Source organism: Apostichopus japonicus, chromosome 21 (assembly GCF_037975245.1).
Source record: "Apostichopus japonicus isolate 1M-3 chromosome 21, ASM3797524v1, whole genome shotgun sequence".
NCBI lineage: Eukaryota > Metazoa > Echinodermata > Holothuroidea > Aspidochirotida > Stichopodidae > Apostichopus > Apostichopus japonicus.
In genome coordinates this window covers 8,175,557-8,196,091 of record NC_092581.1, presented here as the reverse complement: position 1 = coordinate 8,196,091, position 20,535 = coordinate 8,175,557, and the positions used below count along the sequence as shown (strand labels likewise).

Sequence of the window (20,535 nt, the reverse complement as noted above, 5' to 3'; positions counted from 1 at the left end):
TTTGTCATGAGAATATTTACAGTTTATTCATCAAAATATCAAACAATATTTGCGACAGATATAACCATGCTATTAAATATCGTAGGGAAACTTGGGAGGAAAGTATTTTTGGAAATTCTTTGCGGGAATGCCAAAAATAATATTTGTCATTAAATATTTACAAATTGAAAGGTTAGAATGAACTGTTAGTTGCTACTATGGTTATATATAATGGAAGCTAAAGCAAACAGGCCCTGGGTGAACAGTGGAGTATTTACAAATATATAACATAACTGATTTTATTAAACCAACTGATTGGCATTGATTTTGGTGACTTTGTTTATGCTATTGGATACTAAAATCCTATCAAACTTGCAGATCATGACTTTGAATGGTAGCCAAGTTTCATTTCAAAGTCAGAAAAGATTTCTGTCAAACTTAATGCTAATACGAAAAAAAATGTCTGGGGGCCAAAACTTTCCAAATCAGATTTAAAGTGCTAATTGGTGTTCATTAAGTGAAATCATGTAATTGGGTTCTTAGCTTGATAAATTCAAATCTTATTTTCGACAAATGTTCTGCGGATACCAGCAATTGGTGACTAAACATTAACAGCTGCATTGAATTAAATTAGTCTTGTTTTCCTGTCAGAAAACTGACCAAAGTATAATCCTTCAATTCATTCCTTGAAATATTCACTTCTTTTACTGATACTTTGTTGAGACAGAAATGTGATCATTATCACAAAATAGTTACAGTATAAATGAAATGAAATTGTTTCAAACAATTTCATATGATTCATATTGAAACCATGCATTATTGATGATTCCTTACTGATATCATTACTACCAAAATTATACATATTGAAACAATGGAATATTGATAATCCCTAACTGATATCATTACTACCAAACTGAAACCTATGGATACAATGCATTATTGATGATTCCTTACTGATATCATTACTACCAAACTGAGGCCTCTGATACAGCTAAATCATCATACTACATTTATAGGTCATTACTTATACCCACAAATTTGCTGGAAATTTAAATAATGGTCACTTAACAAGCAAAACTTGGTAACTGCTCATCCAAGAAGCATCTGTGTTCCTGAATTTTCCTCCTTGAAATAGCTTGAAGGGTCAGCTCCTCCTGAAAAGCACTTCTGACAACCTTCTACTCTTTCTAATGGGTACAATCTAAAGTCGATAGTGATAACGTTTTAAAAGCTAGTTTGCAGCTAATATATGAAACAATCCAAGTATTTAAAATTTGATAATAGTTGATTAAGTTCAAACCTCCTCCTCTTCACTTTCACTCAAAGATCACTAATTAGCAGTTTAGGGCTGTATTGAAAAAAGATATTTCTTTACCAATCACAAAAATGGGGTTCAACCAATACAAAACTTACCACAACAATCACAGACAACTTGTTTCTACACTAGTAGAGATTATCATTTGAGCATGTTGTATTTCACTCACTCATATGATAACAAACTCTTGATGAATATGTAAACACTATGGTCCAGTCTTTCATATGCAAATTGAGTTTGCGGTCATCCATTGAACAATATGTAAATAAAACATTTTGAAACTGAATTTTTGAGTTGACTTTACCACAAAGAGTGATAAGAGAACACAAATCTGGTTATGTAACTGTTTGCTAAATAAAGCATGACAACAACAAAAAAACACAAAATATTCTGTTTTTGGATGAAATGATTACTAACAATAAATGAAAATTTGCAAATGTTGCACAAACACACATATCTTAGCTAGATTGATGTATGAATATTGCCCAGTTTGGTCTGCATATTAACATGAGATCACAACTCAAAGCAACATCATACAGCTTTAAGAGTTTAACATCATCTGCAGTGAACCTGATGCAAAGAAACAATACATTTTCAAATATTTGCGAGGCAAGCAAGGTTACATCACAAATGTAACCACCAGCTATAGTAACCCTAGCCACTTAAATTCTACTTCATTATCTTGCAACTGAATGTTACTCTTGAAAATATAATCCGCACCACAGACTCATTGAATGCGTTCACACCTGACCTCTTTACAGAGTGTCCACCAGTATATTTAATTCTAGCCTCAACAAGATTGTTGTTATTCGACTTGTTAAAGCAACTTAATAACTGGAGAGATATCTATATTATTGAGTTAATGCTCTGACTCATACTGTTTCTGCAAAACCAACCAGACAATGAGTGAGCTCTTAATGTTGCTTTTTCAATGCCATGTTGGAATGTTGGAAATAAGAAAAAACTACTTTAAAAGTCACGGTTTGAATTTAAAAAGGAGAAGAAGGAATTTCTGCTCGTTCGGTAAAGTCTTGCACATGTGTATGATGGAATAGCAGAAGATTTTCAAGAGATTTTCTTCCTCTGTGTAATACAACAGCATGTATTAACATTTAACTGTTATATCAGCGTTTAGGAGGTTTCTCGGCAATTTCCTTCCTTTAAATGATTAATTTCTTCTTAGATGTAAATCCTGTATTTCCAGAGCTTCAAGAGCATCCTAGCTCTCTTGGATGTTGAATGATGTTGGTAGTTCAGTCTTCTGAGTTTTCTCCAGATGTTCAAGTCCTCTTTGAACTAGGTTCTGGAAATGTTCCTGAGAGTCAAATGAACAGAACACAAAAAAACTGAAGGACTTTTTTTAGCTTTAAATAATATGAAGGTAACCATACATGTTTAATCAAGCTGTATATTTTTTCTTTTAATTAAGTCATAAATATTGAAATCAGGTTGAATTTATTTTCACAACACTGATGTGTGGATATCACATTATTGCATGTGCTGCAAAGCATTTAAGGGGTGTTGCCAGGACACAAACTCAACCATCATCTTTGGCTTATATGACAGAGATATTTGTGAAGAACAGCTCCTCTAAACAGCTAATGAAAATTTGACTTCCTTTGGCAGATATCCTAGTTTAAAAATGGTCACTGTGAGCTGTTATTTTGTAAATCTGTGATGTCATAGTGCCACTAGGTACCTTTTACTTTAATTTTTATCTTCATATTTAAAAGGTAGAATGGTAAGTGTTGACACTGAAAAGAATGCCATAATTGCCTTATGTAAAGAGCTTGAATATTTTGTGTGCACCTAGAGGCCAACCACATCACAGGAACTAAACCAGTCCCAAAATGTATTAATTTCAAGGCCAAACCACATCATAGGAACTAAGCAATCCCCAAATGTATTAACTTAGAGGCCAAACCACATCACAGGAACTAAAGCAATCCCCAAATGTATTCATTTCAACGTTAAACTACACACATCACAGGAACCAAGGAATCCCCAAATATATTAATTTAAAGGCCAAACCACATCATAGGAACTAAGCAATCCCAAATGTTTTCATTTCAAAGTTAAATCACATCACAATCCCAAATGTTTTCATTTCAAAGTTAAATCACATCACAGGAACTAAAGCAATCCCCAAGTGCTTTCATTTCAAGGTTAAATCACACACATCACAGGAACTAAGTAATCCCCAAATATATTCATTACTGGTTTCTAACAGAATTTCTAGTTCAACCCTTAAGCTTAGATTCACATGCAATTAATTCAAACAGCAATCTAAGGTATGGATGAATCTGCGGTCTTTCTTCTTGGTTCGTGAAAGTTATCTATAGACAATAGTAGTTTACCTGCAGTAATGTCTTGTGCTCAAGGACAGTCGTGCAGGCTTTCAGCAGAAACTGTTGATAATCCTTCTTTTCTTTTGCCATCTCAGCCAGTCTATATTCATTACTTTGAAGAAATGAAAAACAGAAAACAATGAAAAGCTTATCATTTATGGTTTAGCTAATTACAGGCAAAGAACAGAACTTCCAATGCTGTGAGCCGCTTTGACCATATTTGTAAGTTGCTCTCTTTGTATGAGTATTGTTTTATTCTCATACTATCATTAAAAACCTTAACATTTCATCCTAGAAAGAAACACACAAAAAATGGTAGCATTACACCTTTTGTTTTTCTTTAAGCAAGGCCATATTTAAATAACTGCTGATTATTATAAATAACTGCTGATTATATTTATTATTATTATTATAATATTTACCTTTCTCTCATATTTTCCAAGTTCTCCTGAGCTTTCTGCACATCACCATCTCCTTGAGCAATCATCATCTTCAGTCTTGCCTCCAGTTCTGCCAATTTACCTGTCAAAGAATCTGCCTCTCTCTTGCTTTTCTAGAAAGGATAAGATGTCGACAGAAGAAACAAGACAAAGAATCTCAACATACAATGTCATGTTTGGAGTAGCACCACTGATGCTAAACTTAAAGGATTGGTTCAGGTGTTTGACATGTCTATTTTGTATGAAAGAGCACAAAAAGACAAAAAGAAAAGTGAAGAAACTACCATGATAGCATGCTCTGTTAAGGAGATATGACACTTTGAAGATATCAAAATTTCTTTGAAAAGGACTGGTGTAGAAAGACTTACTGTGAGGGTGTGATGTCACATCCTCACTTCCTTCACATTTGTTAATATATTTCTTTAAAAATTATTTTAGAGAAAAAAACAAAGACTTTTCAGGAATGTGAGGATGTGACATCACAGCTAGTCAGATTTCAGCAGTTTCTACACAATCTGATAAACTTTACACTTGAATATCTCTTTAACCGAAAAAGATATTTGAACAGTTTTTCACCATTGTGTTTCTTTTATTGTCCTCTTTCATATAACATAAACATGTATGACAACTGAACCAATCTTTTAAACTAAACAGGCTTCACACCAGCACTCTTGAAGTTCATGGAAAGTGCAAGGCCTTACTAGCTAAATGCACAAATTCTGATAATGATGGGTTTACACAGAAAAGATTGAGATTTGTAAATTTATTTGAAAACAAACCGAAATACAGAGGGACATGTGAACAGGTTTATAGTGCTATTGAGATGCCATTTGTATGTTGTAGAGGTAACTGTCGTTATTAATTTATTATCAGTTTTATTCACATGACGTCTAAGTTTAATCTTTCTTTCCTAGGTGTGAACAAACGTTATTTACAAAACAAAACAAAAACAAGCAAAAAGCTTAGATAATGAATAGACAGCAACAAAGTACAAGGTAAAATAAATTAACAGTGAAGTTAAACATGACAAAGAAACAAATAAGGAAGCGATAATGAACAAACAGTACAGTATATACACTAACTACATATAGATGAAGATAAGAGCAGACTAATATTGATATTTGGACCAGGCTGAAGATATGGAGAAACCAAAACTTAATATTAAAGGCAGTTGATAGATTGTGTGATATTAGTAGACCTATACTCATCAGATTCCCTCACACTTCACTCAAGTACTTATTACATGTATTGTTCTTTACCGATGTTCTGAAGTGACTTCCTTAGCAAAAAACGTTAATAATGCTCTTGAATTCAAGCAATATCTGACAGCAAAGATACCCCGCCTTACTAGTATGAAGATTAGGCTTTCAAATAATCTTCCTTTCCAAGAATATGATCTTCTTTCCTGATTTATTATGCATGCTCATACTGTATTGTACAAGTATCCATGGTAATTCTTTTATAACTTATATGATAGACCACATACTTTCTCCAGTATGAATACTTCCCAGATTAGGTTTATAACACTTACTAACATGTTTGTAAAATACACAGATTTCAAGTTCCATATTAATTAATTCCAAGATTCGGTTTTACTAACATGTTTGTAAGATACACAGATATCAAGTTCATTTTAAGCAATTCCGAGATTATGTTTAAACTTTATAACACTTACAAACATGTTTGTAAAATACCCAAGATTTCAAGTTCCATTTTAATCAACTCCAAAATGGGCTAGAACTGTAACTAGAAGAGATGCCAGACACAAGGAGTAGGTGCAGGCTATTTGACTTTCTCCACATGTACATATCAGACCTTGTCCGGCCATAACAGGTACAAAAATAAGTGCTTCCTGGTCAATTATCATCAAAAATGTAAACACTAGATCAATGTAATACATCTCAAAGCTAGAGGGCCTGAGGTTTTGACTCTAACAGGATCTCTTTTGGAGGTTACATGAAAACAAACTATGGATACATTGAAAAGGGACAGATGGTTAGACAGCTAAATTGGACAATTGAATAATGAACAGAGCAAACTTTGCCAGCAAAATGGGGGAGTGAGAGGCTATGGGAGGATTAAGGAGATGACAGGGCTGTGGAGATGTGTAACAAATATCTGAAGGTGTTTGTAAAACTGTGAGTTAATTAGTAAAAGAGGTGAAGGGAATAATGGATATTAAGAAAGCAAGACATTCAAGTGTGGATAGTGATGTGGGACAAGGGTGCAGAAGGGGAGGAAAGCAGCTTATTAAACATTTTAAGTCTTCAATGTTCTACTTCTATAACCATTTGCCTTAAGCTACTACTGGAACCCATAATATTGGTATGGAATAAGACACGCTGATTATATAAGAACATTATTGTTTGTCAGAAGTAGTAGCATCTCAGAAACATACCTCTTTAAAGTCTGTGATGTCCTTTTCCAGCGTCTGTACGTTTCCTTCTAGTTTAGATACACCAGTTTCCTTGTTCTCAACAATCTCAGTCATCTTAATAAAAACAAAACATTGAATTCTGTATATTATACTTAGGATTACTTTCATATGAAACATAACAACAGTGTCCAAAGTCTAATAATTGTTCTTTGCATCAACTAGTCCCTCTTTTCCATCCTACTGTCATGTCATTGGAAACTGGAAATCCTTAATCATACCTCAAAGCAAGATATTGGGTTAACCTCATACCTAGGAACTTATTATATTTGCTCAATCTTTCTTTAAATTTAAGACATTTAAAATTAACTTGTATGAATGAAAATCCACTTTTCAGATTAAATCGTCCAGAAATGCAAAATATTTAAATAGTTTACCACATTAAACATGATTGTTGCATAAATTGTATCAACAAACAATAGTTTTGCAAAACAAAACAGTGTTGTCTCAGTCAAATATAATTACTTCCTAACATCTGATCAATAGTTTTGTTTGATAAAGAAACCTGGAGTTTATCTATCTTCGGTCACTGCCTTGCAAACTTGAAAAGCTGGTAACTATAGTGAAACATTGTAAAATAGTGACAAAACATTTTAGGTTGCTTTAAAAGCGGCCCTTAAATATCAAGATCAGCTTTATTGTAAAGAAAAAAATAACTTTGTATGGTAAATCTATGTTTCACTTGAATTTGAATGCTTCAACACTACATTTAACAAGTGGAACATCTATAAATCAAAAAGTATTTAAAGAAAGTAACTTTCAACACTTTCAACACACATGGTGTGTAAAACTTACTCAAGATGGGTAAACAGTTAAGTTAATCAAGCAAACACAATAATGAGGATTTTTCACCACCACATACATGATCAAGCCATACATACTTACAGCAGAAGTGGAGTACCACTTCATAAAAAGAGAATAATTTGGATGGGTGAACCCTTCTATCATCAATATAAACTTACTAGGAAGATAATGACACACTCTAATATATACAGAATCATGTTAAACTGGTGAGATATTTATTGTAGGTTATGTCACAAGGCTGCTATTTTGTATTCTGAATTGTAACGTTAAGGTGAAACGATAACATTTTGTTACTAAATTCAATGTCGCGATTAAAATCAGAGTCGATTACTTTTTCAAAACAAAAACCGAGTCTTAAACTAAAGCTCCGGTCATAACAGATGCTCCTATTTCAAGTTGTTGACCAAATGATGCAGTCAGTCTCATACTTGAGGACATGACAGATTAACCACCAACCTGATCCAGCCTCTCTTCCTCCAAGAGTCTTTGGTTGTTTATTTCATGAATCTTTTCATTTGCATCTCTCTTCAACTGCTGCAAGGCAGGCTAGTAAAATGGAGAAAACAATATAAACATGATTAAAGGTACAACCATCTATGACATTACTAAAGCCTTACGCTAAGACAAGGTGCAACATATATGACATTACTACAGCCTACACAAAGACAAGGTGCAACTATATATGACATAACTATAGCCCACACCAAGATAAGGTGCAACTATTTATGCCATTACTACAGTCTACACAAAGACAAGGTAAAGTAACCATTACTGATAGTATTTCATAACCACACTACACTTCTCATCAATTCACTCCAGATATGACTACAGTGGTCTGTAAACAATGAGTGGATAATTATATTCATCAGTTGATGATAGTTTCCAGCTTTTTTTCATATGTAAGGCAGGCCAGGTACATTCATTTTACAACTATAGTAGATCAAGTTCTCAATAGTTGCTGTTAGTTTGTAGACTAAAAGTCTTCTGAAGGTTTTATAATTCAGTTGTGACATAACTGCAACAAACATGACTAAGTGTTCAGAACAAACATCAAAAACTATTTTTAGACTGAAAACACTTTGACTACAGACACAAATAAAGAGTCTAGTCTAGCCTTCTTTAAATATAATGATAAGGGCTTATCATGAATGAGAAAACATACAGTACTTCATAGCATACGTGTGGCAGGAATTAAAGATATGAATGAATATTAAAGCATGTTTTGGGTTACCTTGATCGTATTCATGAAGTCTGACATCGATGCTTGATTCCCAAATGTGAGTCTTAATTCAAAGTCAATGCCTTTAGCATTCTCAGCGTCTGATGGGATCAACTTCAACTTTCTAGCTAGGCTGTTGTATTCAGCCACTTTCTTTTCCAACTGGAAGAAAAAAATGTACAATCGTAAATGTTTATTTGTTTAAATCAGTGCTTTTATCTTTTTCTTTAGAAAATAACATGTTGGATTTGTTGAGACACAGAACACTTTAAATATATACACTTTAAATATAACAATGGACTCCAAGGCTAGAGTAGTTTCAGCTCAGCTGAACCTGAACTATCTAATATATAAATCAATATCATATACAGTATGTAGCACATATATGGTTACTGATTGTAAAACAACAGCAAAGTATACTGAACCCACAAACCAAACCATTGACTGCAACTACTTTTATGTGAAGTGGTAGCAGCAATGGAAACGGAACATCAACTTACAAAACTTAGAAAAAAATAAAGACATTAGCCTGGTTGGAATTGAAAATCTGACATTTCATATACCAGTATGACAATGATTAACTGTTGGCTCATTAAATCTTTGACAAAGGTCAAGTGTGTGTATGTTGGGTGCTGGGGAGGGGGAACGGGGGGGGGGGCAGATAGACTCTACCAAATCTGTTATGCAAATTTCCACCCTTCTGCTGCCTATCTAAACTCAGTACTTGTCTGTTCTTTAGGTTATTACTACTCACTCCCCCGCAGGTGGGTCACATAGAGACAGACTAAATTTGCCAGCAAAAACTGCATAGAGGCTCAGAGTCAAACCAAAAGGTGCAGTATCAATGTGCAAGGAGGTGGTGTTAGTTATTTCTAGCCCTGTTATTTTATATTATTATGGTCACCTCTTCTTGTGACTTTGCTATTTTTCTCTCTTCATCCCAGATCTCCTGGTCCACCATCTGATTCTCTCGCTCCACTTGATCGATGGCAGAGTTCAACATTCTGGCCTCCGTCTGGATTCGTTGCACGTCAACAGAAGACAGTTCTTGATTGGCCAGTTGATGCTCCAGGTGACAATTCTCTTGTTCCAGCTGGCCAAGTTCCAACTCTGTTAAAGGAAAAAGAAGGAATCTAGATTAAATTACGTAACTTTCAGCAATACAACATCTGAAACAGAATTATACAATATATAACAGGCAAACAACCACCGAAACAAAAGTTATGTAGATGTTAATGGAAAGTTATACATTGCACCACAGAGGTGATTGAATTTCAGTTGGTTGGTTAGTTGTATATTTTCTTCTCTATTAAATTCTTAACATGTGGAATGTAAAACTCATTGATACAAACCCTTCTGTTGGACCTGAAGCTCCAAGTCCTGGTATTTTTGTTCTTGGCTTCTCTTATGGTTGTCAAGATCCTTCAAGAATTTGTCAAATTTGTTGTTATCATTCTTGACCATTTCAAGTCTTTCACAAGCAGAGACAACTTGGTTCTGATTGAAGAATAAACAAGAAGCATAAGAGTTACCTTGCTTTCAAACTGTATGCTTTACTTTTAACCTAGTGTAATAAAATTCCATCTCCTCAGTTGATTACAATGTTTTTTTTTATACTAATGAGTAGGAAATAACCAAATTCACTTTTGCCAAAACTTTGGCCTATATGCAGAGATCGAGCAAATGGAAACTTCAAACCAAAACATTAGTCAAACGTATGCGGGAACAAATGTATTGATCTTTCTGTTCATAACTATATATTAAACTATCTGCTGGGCTGCAGGATTTATGCAAATCACCATGGCATCATGTCTGTCACAGACTTCACAACTTCAGGTTCCTCCCTCTCTCTCATATAACGATTCTGCAGCAGAGCCAACCAGTCGAAGGATAAATTCAACAAACACCCTCAAACCATTGTTTGCTTTGCTGGCAGCTGATTCCAGTAAAAATTGTTTACTGTTGTTCATTGTTTTTCCATATTACATATTGAGGTGAAGACATTTGCTCGCACATGCGTTGAATTAATATTTTGAACAAGAACTGTAACTTCATTAGTAAACAAACACCGTGATTTTTACATTTGGATATTTCTTTGGCTCAGTCTCTAAATGTGGAAAAATCTTGGCAAATAGTTATATCACCATGATGATGTAATTATTTATTAGATATTAGTGCCACAAAAGACTGTTTAAAAGTAGTTATGGATTTGGTAATAGTGTATATAATCAGGCTTTCATACAAAAGCCATAACACTTGATAGTGGTTTTTGATTGTCTTTCTTTAAAATTGTTATTCAGTTGTAAGAATTCATTGAAACTTACTGGTTCTTGCTCTAGTTGTTGTAGTTCCATTGTTAACATTTTCTCTTCCAAGCAAAGCTGTTCCAGATCCCCTGCCATTCCAAGGGTCTTTTGTTCTACGGAAAGCAAAGAAATAAAAGTTTAACAAGATTCCTGGACATTCAAGTACCATGTGCTCTTTTCCTAATTTCTTTTGTTCAGAAAACTTATGAATACTGATGGAGATGATTAAATGTGGAAATATCTGCAGACCTTTGAAGAAATGGCTTGAGCATGTCAACATTTTGAATCATGATGGGATAATAAACCAAACATCATTGGTTGAAGCTAAACTGTACATATTCAACAAGCACTCTCTCACTATCGATACATATTCATCAAGCACTACTCTCTAGCTATACATATTCATCCAGCAGTCTCTCTTTAGCTATACATATTTATCAAGCACTACCCACTAGCTATAGATACATACTCATCAAGCACTACTCTCTAGCTATACATATTCATCAAGCACTGCCCTCTAGCTATCGATACATACTCATCAAGCACTACTCTCTAGCCATACATATTCATCAAGCACTACCCACTAGCTATAGATACATACTCATCAAGCACTACTCTCTAGCTATACATATTCATCAAGCACTCTCTCTTTAGCTAAACATATTCATCAAGCACTACCCACTAGCTATAGATACAAACTCATCAAGCACTACTCTCTAGCTATACATATTCATCAAGCACTACTCTCTAGCTATACATATTCATCAAGCACTACCCACTAGCTATAGATACAAACTCATCAAGCACTACTCTCTAGCTATACATATTCATCAAGCACTCTCTCTTTAGCTAAACATATTCATCAAGCACTACCCACTAGCGATACATACATACTCATCAAGCACTACTCTCTAGCTATACATACTTATCAAGCACTACTCTCTAGCTATACATATTCATCAAGCACTGCCCTCTAGCTATCGATACATACTCATCAAGCACTACTCTCTAGCTATACATATTCATCAAGCACTGCCCTCTAGCTATCGATACATACTCATCAAGCACTCTCTCTTTAGCTAAACATATTCATCAAGCACTACCCACTAGCTATAGATACATACTCATCAAGCACTACTCTCTAGCTATACATATTCATCAAGCACTCTCTCTTTAGCTAAACATATTCATCAAGCACTACCCACTAGCTATAGATACATACTTATCAAGCACTACTCTCTAGCTATACATATTCATCAAGCACTACTCTCTAGCTATACATATTCATCAAGCACTCTCTCTCTAACTATACATATTCATCAAGCTTAATATTCATCATGTATATTAAGTACACTCACTCAATGTTTCTTCCAATTCTTGTTCCAGGTCTTGATATGTGTCCGACCCTTCCAGGAACTCACTGTAAGTTTTCTCAAGGAAGTTGAAAAAGACCTGTAGGAGAGAACGGAGTTATGAGATGCCATTGCTCCAACTTGCGATGTATTTTCACATCACTGACTCCAAGCACCTTGAACAATGAAAGTAGCTTGATTGTTTGTCAGTTTCATTTCAGACATAAAAAGACATGCAATTTCATTCAACAAGTTTAGCTTAAAATCTGCAAAATCATTAATAATTAATGCTTGCATTCTTTAAACCAAAAATGCAGATGCTGAATACTTTTAAACATGATGGATATACTTGTAACTTGAAATGATATTCACAGCTTGAGACAAAGAAAAAGATTGATGGTAGAACCGTAGATGGGGAATCTTTTACACCAAAGGTAAATAATTCACACTGGACTGGTATCCAATGGAAACTGTTACATCATTTAAACTAAAGTCCACTAGTTAAACCATTGCATCCTTACAAACAATTAACTTGAGATATTGAATTCTTAAGCCAGAGACTGATAATTCAAGCTTCTATTTAATGGAGCTTGTATTCTTTATATAATATATAGATAATAGATAGCTCTACCTCAATGTCTGACACTTCTTGAAAGTTCTCTGCATCTTCTGGTGGTCCTCCAGTGCAAAACAGGAGCTGATTTATGTCAACTTGCAGGGCATACTATACGAGAAGAAACTTAACGTCATGACAACAAGTTTTCATCTGATAAATACCCTACAGCCCGCCAAACACCTGCCTGACTGATCAAGGCCTCACTCAACTCAACCATCATCATGTAGTAAGTCATTGATCTTCAGGAAGTGTGCGAGTGCTAAAGATGACTACTGAAGTTTCTTTTACCAGTTTTAAATCGCTTCAGCTTCAGTTGGGAAAAATGAACTTGTAGGGTTTTTTTTGACTGGCAGTCGTCAATGCTGTGATTAACTAATAAAATCTCAGATTTAACAAATGTAACCAGTCACACGGTAATAAATTTGCATGTGACCTAAACAAACTTGCATCATTGACAGTAAACAGTTGTTGTGTGTGCTGATCAGTCAGTTAGTGTGTTGGGGATCTGTTGTAAGTACACAGGTCTTTTACAGGAAAGAGGTCTTTCACAGCAAACTAGAGTCTGGTCATGGTCAGTTTGGCAGGAGCTAAAGATTTGCTATAAAAAAATCATCAAATTCAACAACATTCCTTAGCACCATACTGAATGCCAACAGTCCTAATACTGCATTCAGTCAGAATGATAAAGTCGTTCTTTCTTACAACAAACATTTGAACATTGTTATCTGCCAATATTGTCATATTGCCAAAGAAGTGAAAGTCTGCTTCTAGCACTAATTTGTGCTTAATAAGTTTTCAAAAATGTTGTGTACTTTAACTTCACTTTCACCAATTGTATCCCAACAAGGATTTGCACCACCCCTTATGTCATCACTGAATTAAACAGTTATAATCAGACAACAACTATTTCAGCTTCATGAATGCCTGTCAAGCTATTTGAACCATTGCATTATAGTGAACATGTCTCAGATATATAACATAAATTAAAACAAACTGAAACAATTTTTCATATTCTAGTCTTTGTCTTTGTTGCTAAAGCTAATTTTTCTTATCTTGATCATTTTACAGCTATGAGGTAATTCTGTCAGTTAGCCACATCACTACCTTCAACTTTATCCTAACATCATGTGACTGTAGTGAAAGCAGTTTCAAACTGTGTAGTGAATAGTACATGAAAATCATAACTGTCCTTCATATTGAATGCACAATATGGACCCCTGGCTCTTCATTAGTTTACTACTTTGATCATATTGCTCATGAATGACAATGTATGAATATACAAGCAACTGCATTGGAACATAAATATTGACTGGACATAGCATTTACATTGCAATGTAAAGTCTAGCGATAATGATTTGTTCCTGCATGCATATCTTTGCATTCTTTGGGTTAAACTTGAATGTTCTTATAATTTCATTTGTCCTCTTCTTTGACTTAGCTTACAAGCAGAACTATTCTATTTAAACATTTTGTAGTTTATAGTTAGTTACACATGTTTGAACCAGTATCACTTGTGTTCACTCCTAGGGCATATCTGTGCCACTATGTGATCTCAGGTCACCAAGATGCCTGACCATCAAACTTAGTACCTTCATAGCAGCCAATGGTCACAAAGGTGAAGAGCTTGATTAAAGTTTGACATTATAAATCAATGTCTAAAATGTGGGCGTGGGAGGGGTAGGAATAAGTAAACCCATGCAAGGAAGCTGTAATCTTTTCTGATCTTTCACCTTTACGGTATCTGTGAGCCAGTGAAGAGCACCCAAGATGTGCGGCCATGTGTGTGGACTTCCCAGTGAGAACATTGCTGTTTTGGACATTGTAAATGGATATCTGAAACAAACAAAACATATTCATCATTTCTGTACAAGTTGTATGTTCAGAGCCATGAAGCTGCTTAAGTGGACAGATGATGTAGAAATCATACAGTATGTAGCTGTTTCATATAATTCTCCTTCATGTTAGAACATACCAAAGTGCAAAGTTAAATTACCTGGGTAGTAACTTTCAATATCTGACTTCTTTGCAAGGCAAATTATTTCATAATTATACAATATAAGAACAATGACTGCCTCATTTCTCCAATCCGTTGTTCTGAACTTTGCTCGTTATAACACATGTAACACCCTCAACATAACACACTGTTAGCTGAATAATATTCACTCTCACATAGTTAAATCTTAACCCTGCTCATCATAACACACTGTTAACTGAACCCTGCACTACTCCATCAAATTCCAAGCTTTTATATAAGTCCTACCTGAGGTTTTTATAGATTTGTGGTATCTCCTCTTCGTGCTTAGCTGGCATCTTATAGTTAGGATGAAGGAAACTGTAGATAAACTCAAATACTCTCAGGAAATCTTTTGTGGTTGGACTCATCAATATCTTGTGAGTGATCGGGTGTGGACAGTTATAGTCTTGGAGAAACTGTAGACAAATAGTAAAAGCTTTGAGGTAAAATTGTAGTCACAAAATATATTTAACAACAATAGATTTTATATGTACTATATAGTATTATATCCTATAGATAACAATATTTCCTTATGACTACTACCATGAACTTTTTCACTTTCCTTTCCAAGTTTGCTGGGATATGTCAAAAAAGCTGGAAGGGGAAAAGATTTATATAGAGATTGGTCAAAGCTTGGGTTTAAAAAATTTCTATACAAGAGAATTCAAGAGCTAATGTTTTCTACATATCAATGAGTATAAGATATCAGTTCACTGGTATTTAGAATGGAATCCTTTCTATTGCTTGACATATCTGAGACTTTTCAAGCCTGTTAATAGCCTATGGTACAGCCAACAGGCACATGTTGTGAGGAGTAAAACATCATACAAGGTACACAGAGTGTGCAATACAATGATGTAGTTTCAGCTTCCAAAGAAGCATTTAAACAAGAACTGAATGTGATAATAATCAAAGAGTATATTTATATGATAACAATCTAACCTAATGTAGGTGACCTGTTGCCTAAATTACAGATACTGACTGTGAGCTTCAAGTCAACACTTATCACCAGGTTACTTATTTTGACATGACTGGAGCAGAAAATACAACAAATTGCTGATCTGATATTATTAAGGTTTTAAAAAAAATTGTGAATTGAAGTTGTAAATGGTAAAACAGCTCTCTGGTGGTTTACTAGCAATGTACTAGTACAGCAAATTAACTATGTTAATAATTGAACTAAAATATTAATTTAATTTCTTTTCAACCGACTAGTTTGTAGTCTGAATCAATCTAAATCTGATACTCACCTGCATGATGTCCCTAATCTCTTGATGCATAAAGGACTTATCCTTGAGAGGTCTAGTATCTTTGAGAACTTCGTGGCCACGAATGCTTGATGCCGATGACCTAAATCCCAAAAGATCATTACAAACAATATTAAGATTAAGAAACAATATTACTGATTACTTATTACAATCAAAGTTAGAATTCAATTGAGGAGATTTAAGAATACAACTATGAAAACAAATACATTTCCACAGCACTCTCATAGCAAGTTCTCAAATATACGAAACAGCCTGATAGAGCTTGTGAATGTTATGGTAACTGGTAACTGGTAAGGTTAACAAGTAACAATTACAGTAAGATCACCCAATGTTATGTACAGAGACTAAAACAATCATTACAAAGATCATTACAAACAAGATCTAGATTAAGAAACAATATCACTGATTATATACTTATTACAATCAAAGTTAGAATTCAGTGGAGGAGATTTAAGAATACAACTATGAAAACAAGTACATTGCCACAGCACTCTCATAGCAAGTTCTCAAATATACAAAACAGCCTGATAGAGCTTGTGAATGTAATGGTAACTGGTAAGGCTGACAATGACAGTCAGATCAACCAATGTTATATACAGAGACTAAAACATAGAATTTTTTACTGTAGTGTTGAATGAATTTTGCATATTGGCAAGTAATATTTTAGTTACTCTCACAGAGTACATTTCGAAGAACTGTTTCAACTCGAATCACACACCAGGGTAAACAAAATATGAAAGCTGTATTCCATGATTTTAACCAAAGTGGAATACATTTTTTTATTTCAAATGATTGTAAATACCGAGTTAAGTTATACTCCAGTCCTGCATAATACCAGAAAACATCACTGATTAAATCAAATTTTGGAAAGGTAGAAGTTTTCCATTTAAACTTAGCAGCTCCCAAAAGGGGCAAATCTTTGCTTGCAATGTCAACCAACTACACTGTAGAAACTGCAATAAACACACATCTTATTTCACTTGCTAAGACTTTTTGAACCCCCCTACGACAGAGGAAAGAAACACAACTGGAACTTTAGCATTCATTATTTTGCTCAAACACATGTATGTTAAGCTAGTGAAAGGGGTTAAACTTGCACAGGTGATAAGGATCACTTGAGAGTTTTCTTAAAGACAGTCAGTGTTCAAATGTTGTGTAAGTTGTGGAAGAAACTGTATGCAAACTGGGTACAACAAAAGTACCCAGGAACACTCTCTATGAAAATTTGTCATTTAGTATGAGAAACACTATAATGAAGAACACAATAGAAGAAATATTAGTAACCTTCTGGAGGTGGTAGGTGGTCCCATTCTGAACCTTGAAACAGGTCTCTTTCTTGATGATCCAGCACTATTTGCACTGCCAAATGACTGGCGCCCTCCAACGGAAGTTCTACCACCACGTCCAATGTTGGTAACTGCAAAGACAGTGATGATTACTAAATGGTTGAACTGCAACACTGATAGCTGACCAGAAATTTCAACCATGTAGTGTAGTTTCAAAGATCCCATAAGGGAGAAACACAATCTGCCATAGCCACTATATAATTTGAAATGTCACAGTAAATGAAGCAGTAAACTTAGTGAAAATTAAACGATTGTAGATTATAACAAAACAAAGATAATCCCAACTATTTTCCTTTCCACACCTTGTGATCAGTGTGCTTTTATCAAATTGCATCACTATTTGCCAGACAGATCAATCGAATGAATCAAACTTGTAAACAGGTAAAGCCCATTACACTGAACGCTATAAGTAATTGTTTAGTACACCACCATCTTATGTTAAACTATAAAAGAGTGGATGCAGGCAATATCAACACTAAAGAGTAATAAGACATTTTGTTACAGTAACACATAATTTGAATTTGAAAAAACCAATCCAACATACAGTATTAATAACAGTAATTAATTACCGTAGAAGTAACAATAACATACTGAAACATGAGAGAGGAACCAAAAAGCAGGAACATGAATTATAAAGCATATTGAGATATACAAATGAAATGTTTCAGTTTAGAGCAACATATTCTATTGCAGGAAATGTCTAAGTATTAACTTTATCATGAAATATAATATGACATCCCATTGGTCTCATGTCATACCATTATCTTGCTTGATCCTCATTGGCGCTAGAGAAGCTCTTCCTCCAGCAGATGATTGCCTTCCTCCTGCTGAGGACCTTCTGCTGCTTACACTTGGCCGCATCATGTTCTTTCAAGTGCTACACAGGGAAAGAAGTTAACATATTAATCAGTTTAAAGTTATTAATCCTGTAAGAAGGTAGAACACTGCTGATATGTAGTTTATTACTGACAACAAAAATAAATTGCATTGTTATGGTCTTGTATTAACTACCCTGCTTACTAGTGCTGATAGTCGAAATCGATTAATCGCCAGTAGTCACGATTACACTTTGTTAGTTCGATTAATCGCCCTCAAAACCTAAGTTGCGATTACTGGACTACAAGCTACAGTAGCACTGTACCCATAATCTGCTTTTGAAAAATAGCCTAAGCTATCATAAACAACACTAAAGCAGTTTGTCAGCAAATATCGCAATAAGTATACAGGTTCTCACGATGCTTCAGTTAGCACTGTGCTGTGTTAAAAATTGGCAAGCATCTGCTCCAGTAAGATTCATGCATTTGCTTGTCAGAAATACCCTTGTCATGAAGTGCAACATTCAGTCCTAGCAATTACAATTGCCATTCAGTATTTGTCATTTCTTCAAACATGTTTACAATTACTTTATTACTGCCCTGGTTCACATTTATCGGATGTCTGATAGAGTGTGTCGATTGCAGTGGAATTTCATTTCAATGTGCAAAATATGTGCCTGCTATTGGGCTAGGCTAAAGCCTAGAACGTTGAACGTCCTTCTACAGAAAACTGTTATACTGATCATCACACCGCTACAAGGTGAAACAACCATTGTTTGCATGTTTGTTTTTATTGTGCATGTTTGCTTTTATAAGTGCTTGTAGCTGAAGTAGCCTTGTAGATTCATTCCAAAGTTTTTGATTTACTATGGATGATTTTAAGAAACGTAGATTGAAACTTGTTTGGTAGGTGTTTTAACATGAATTAGACACCACACATTAAGACACGAAAGAACAAATAAAGAGAGTGCACCATGGAGAAAGATTTGCTTTGACTATTTCTGCAATGTAAATATGACAGTGATGAGGTCATATCTGTAACCAAGTAATCGCGAGAAGAGCTACAGTATGTGATTAATCGACTACAAAAGAAAGAGTCGACTATCAGCACTACTGCTTACTATGGGTCTAAAAGACTAGGCCTGGAATAAATCAAACTTAAAAAAATCTTGACAATATAAGTCAAAGTATTCAAAGCAATCAGGCAATGTTTTGCATAAATTTTCAGGCTGCTTTATTTCTAAGTGTCTAGCCTACAGATGTGCAATCTAACATAACAAGCCTAGCCTAGTTCAGACAATTTAAGGAAAACAACCAACCACAGAAATTAAATCTTATTGGCATTTGGCAATTTTGTAGTTGTACATTGATGATTCATTAGGCTTGCCTAGCAATGGCAACTAAATCCATTCTCCTTTTGTAGTTGCATCATTCTGGTGTTAGGCGTTAAGGTGATTATAAAGTTTGTGATGCAAAGTACTACGGTAGCCCAAGGTGTTACTGCTAAGTACTACTACAGTACTATTGCTAGCCTAACGTTAACACTAGTACTAGGCCTACGTTCAAGGAGCGTTGTGATGTGAACTTCTGCAGTCGCAAACGTATTACGCCTTGATCTAACGTTAAGAAGGCCTAACGTTAGATCTATAGAATCGCTGATTTTTAGATTGCCTACAATACACAAATGGCAAAACATCAATTAACTAATTTCTTGAAACGAAAAACGGTTTTATGCTCACCTTTACCAGTAATTATCATAAAAATTTAAAAGGCCTTTTCAGATGATGAGAACTAATTTGAATTTTGCGCTCTACTTTGGCTGACCAGATAAATATATCAAGAGGTAGCTAGATATCTGCAACAACATGGAAAGCCGAATGTCCTTTCTTGATTCGGTAGGAAAAGGATGTCACCGCGAATGTTTCGAGCCTGCAAAAATTCGAGCCTGCAATATAAATCAGAACGACTATTAAAAGTATTCTCCAGGAGAACAAAACAAAAGATAATTGAAATTGCTACAATGGGCAATTCTCCAGCATTTCTTACCATTGAAAAAACATTTTGAGAACCATTGAAAAACCATTTTCACTGCAAAGGATCTCTAGATTAATGGCATACATCAACTGAACCGAGTCTCAAGAAATTTTTAAAAAACAGCTGCAATTGAGTAATTTTTCAGATTGCCATTGGTGCATGATATCATTTTTTTAGCTAGTCACAAAGAACACAAGAGCGCCTTCGACGTGGGAAAGGGCAAATATAGGACTTTGGCAGACTCT

The 20,535-nt window shown here is 34.7% G+C and overlaps 1 protein-coding gene across 1 annotated transcript; it reads right to left on the bottom strand.

Moving 5' to 3' along the window:
- LOC139962839 (kinetochore protein NDC80 homolog) lies at nucleotides 1-20,121 on the bottom strand. The gene is made up of 17 exons (XM_071963203.1): nucleotides 19,996-20,121; nucleotides 18,200-18,318; nucleotides 17,380-17,512; nucleotides 16,078-16,177; nucleotides 15,074-15,243; nucleotides 14,544-14,646; nucleotides 12,829-12,921; nucleotides 12,204-12,297; nucleotides 10,864-10,958; nucleotides 9,892-10,036; nucleotides 9,444-9,649; nucleotides 8,552-8,701; nucleotides 7,777-7,866; nucleotides 6,481-6,573; nucleotides 4,065-4,195; nucleotides 3,652-3,754; nucleotides 1-2,609 (listed from the first exon to the last, which is right to left on the bottom strand). The coding sequence occupies exons 2-17, from the start codon at nucleotides 18,303-18,305 to the stop codon at nucleotides 2,514-2,516; spliced, it is 1,908 nt and encodes a 635-aa protein (XP_071819304.1). The 5' UTR covers nucleotides 18,306-18,318; nucleotides 19,996-20,121; the 3' UTR covers nucleotides 1-2,513.
- Between the last annotated feature and the right edge of the window lie 414 nt (nucleotides 20,122-20,535).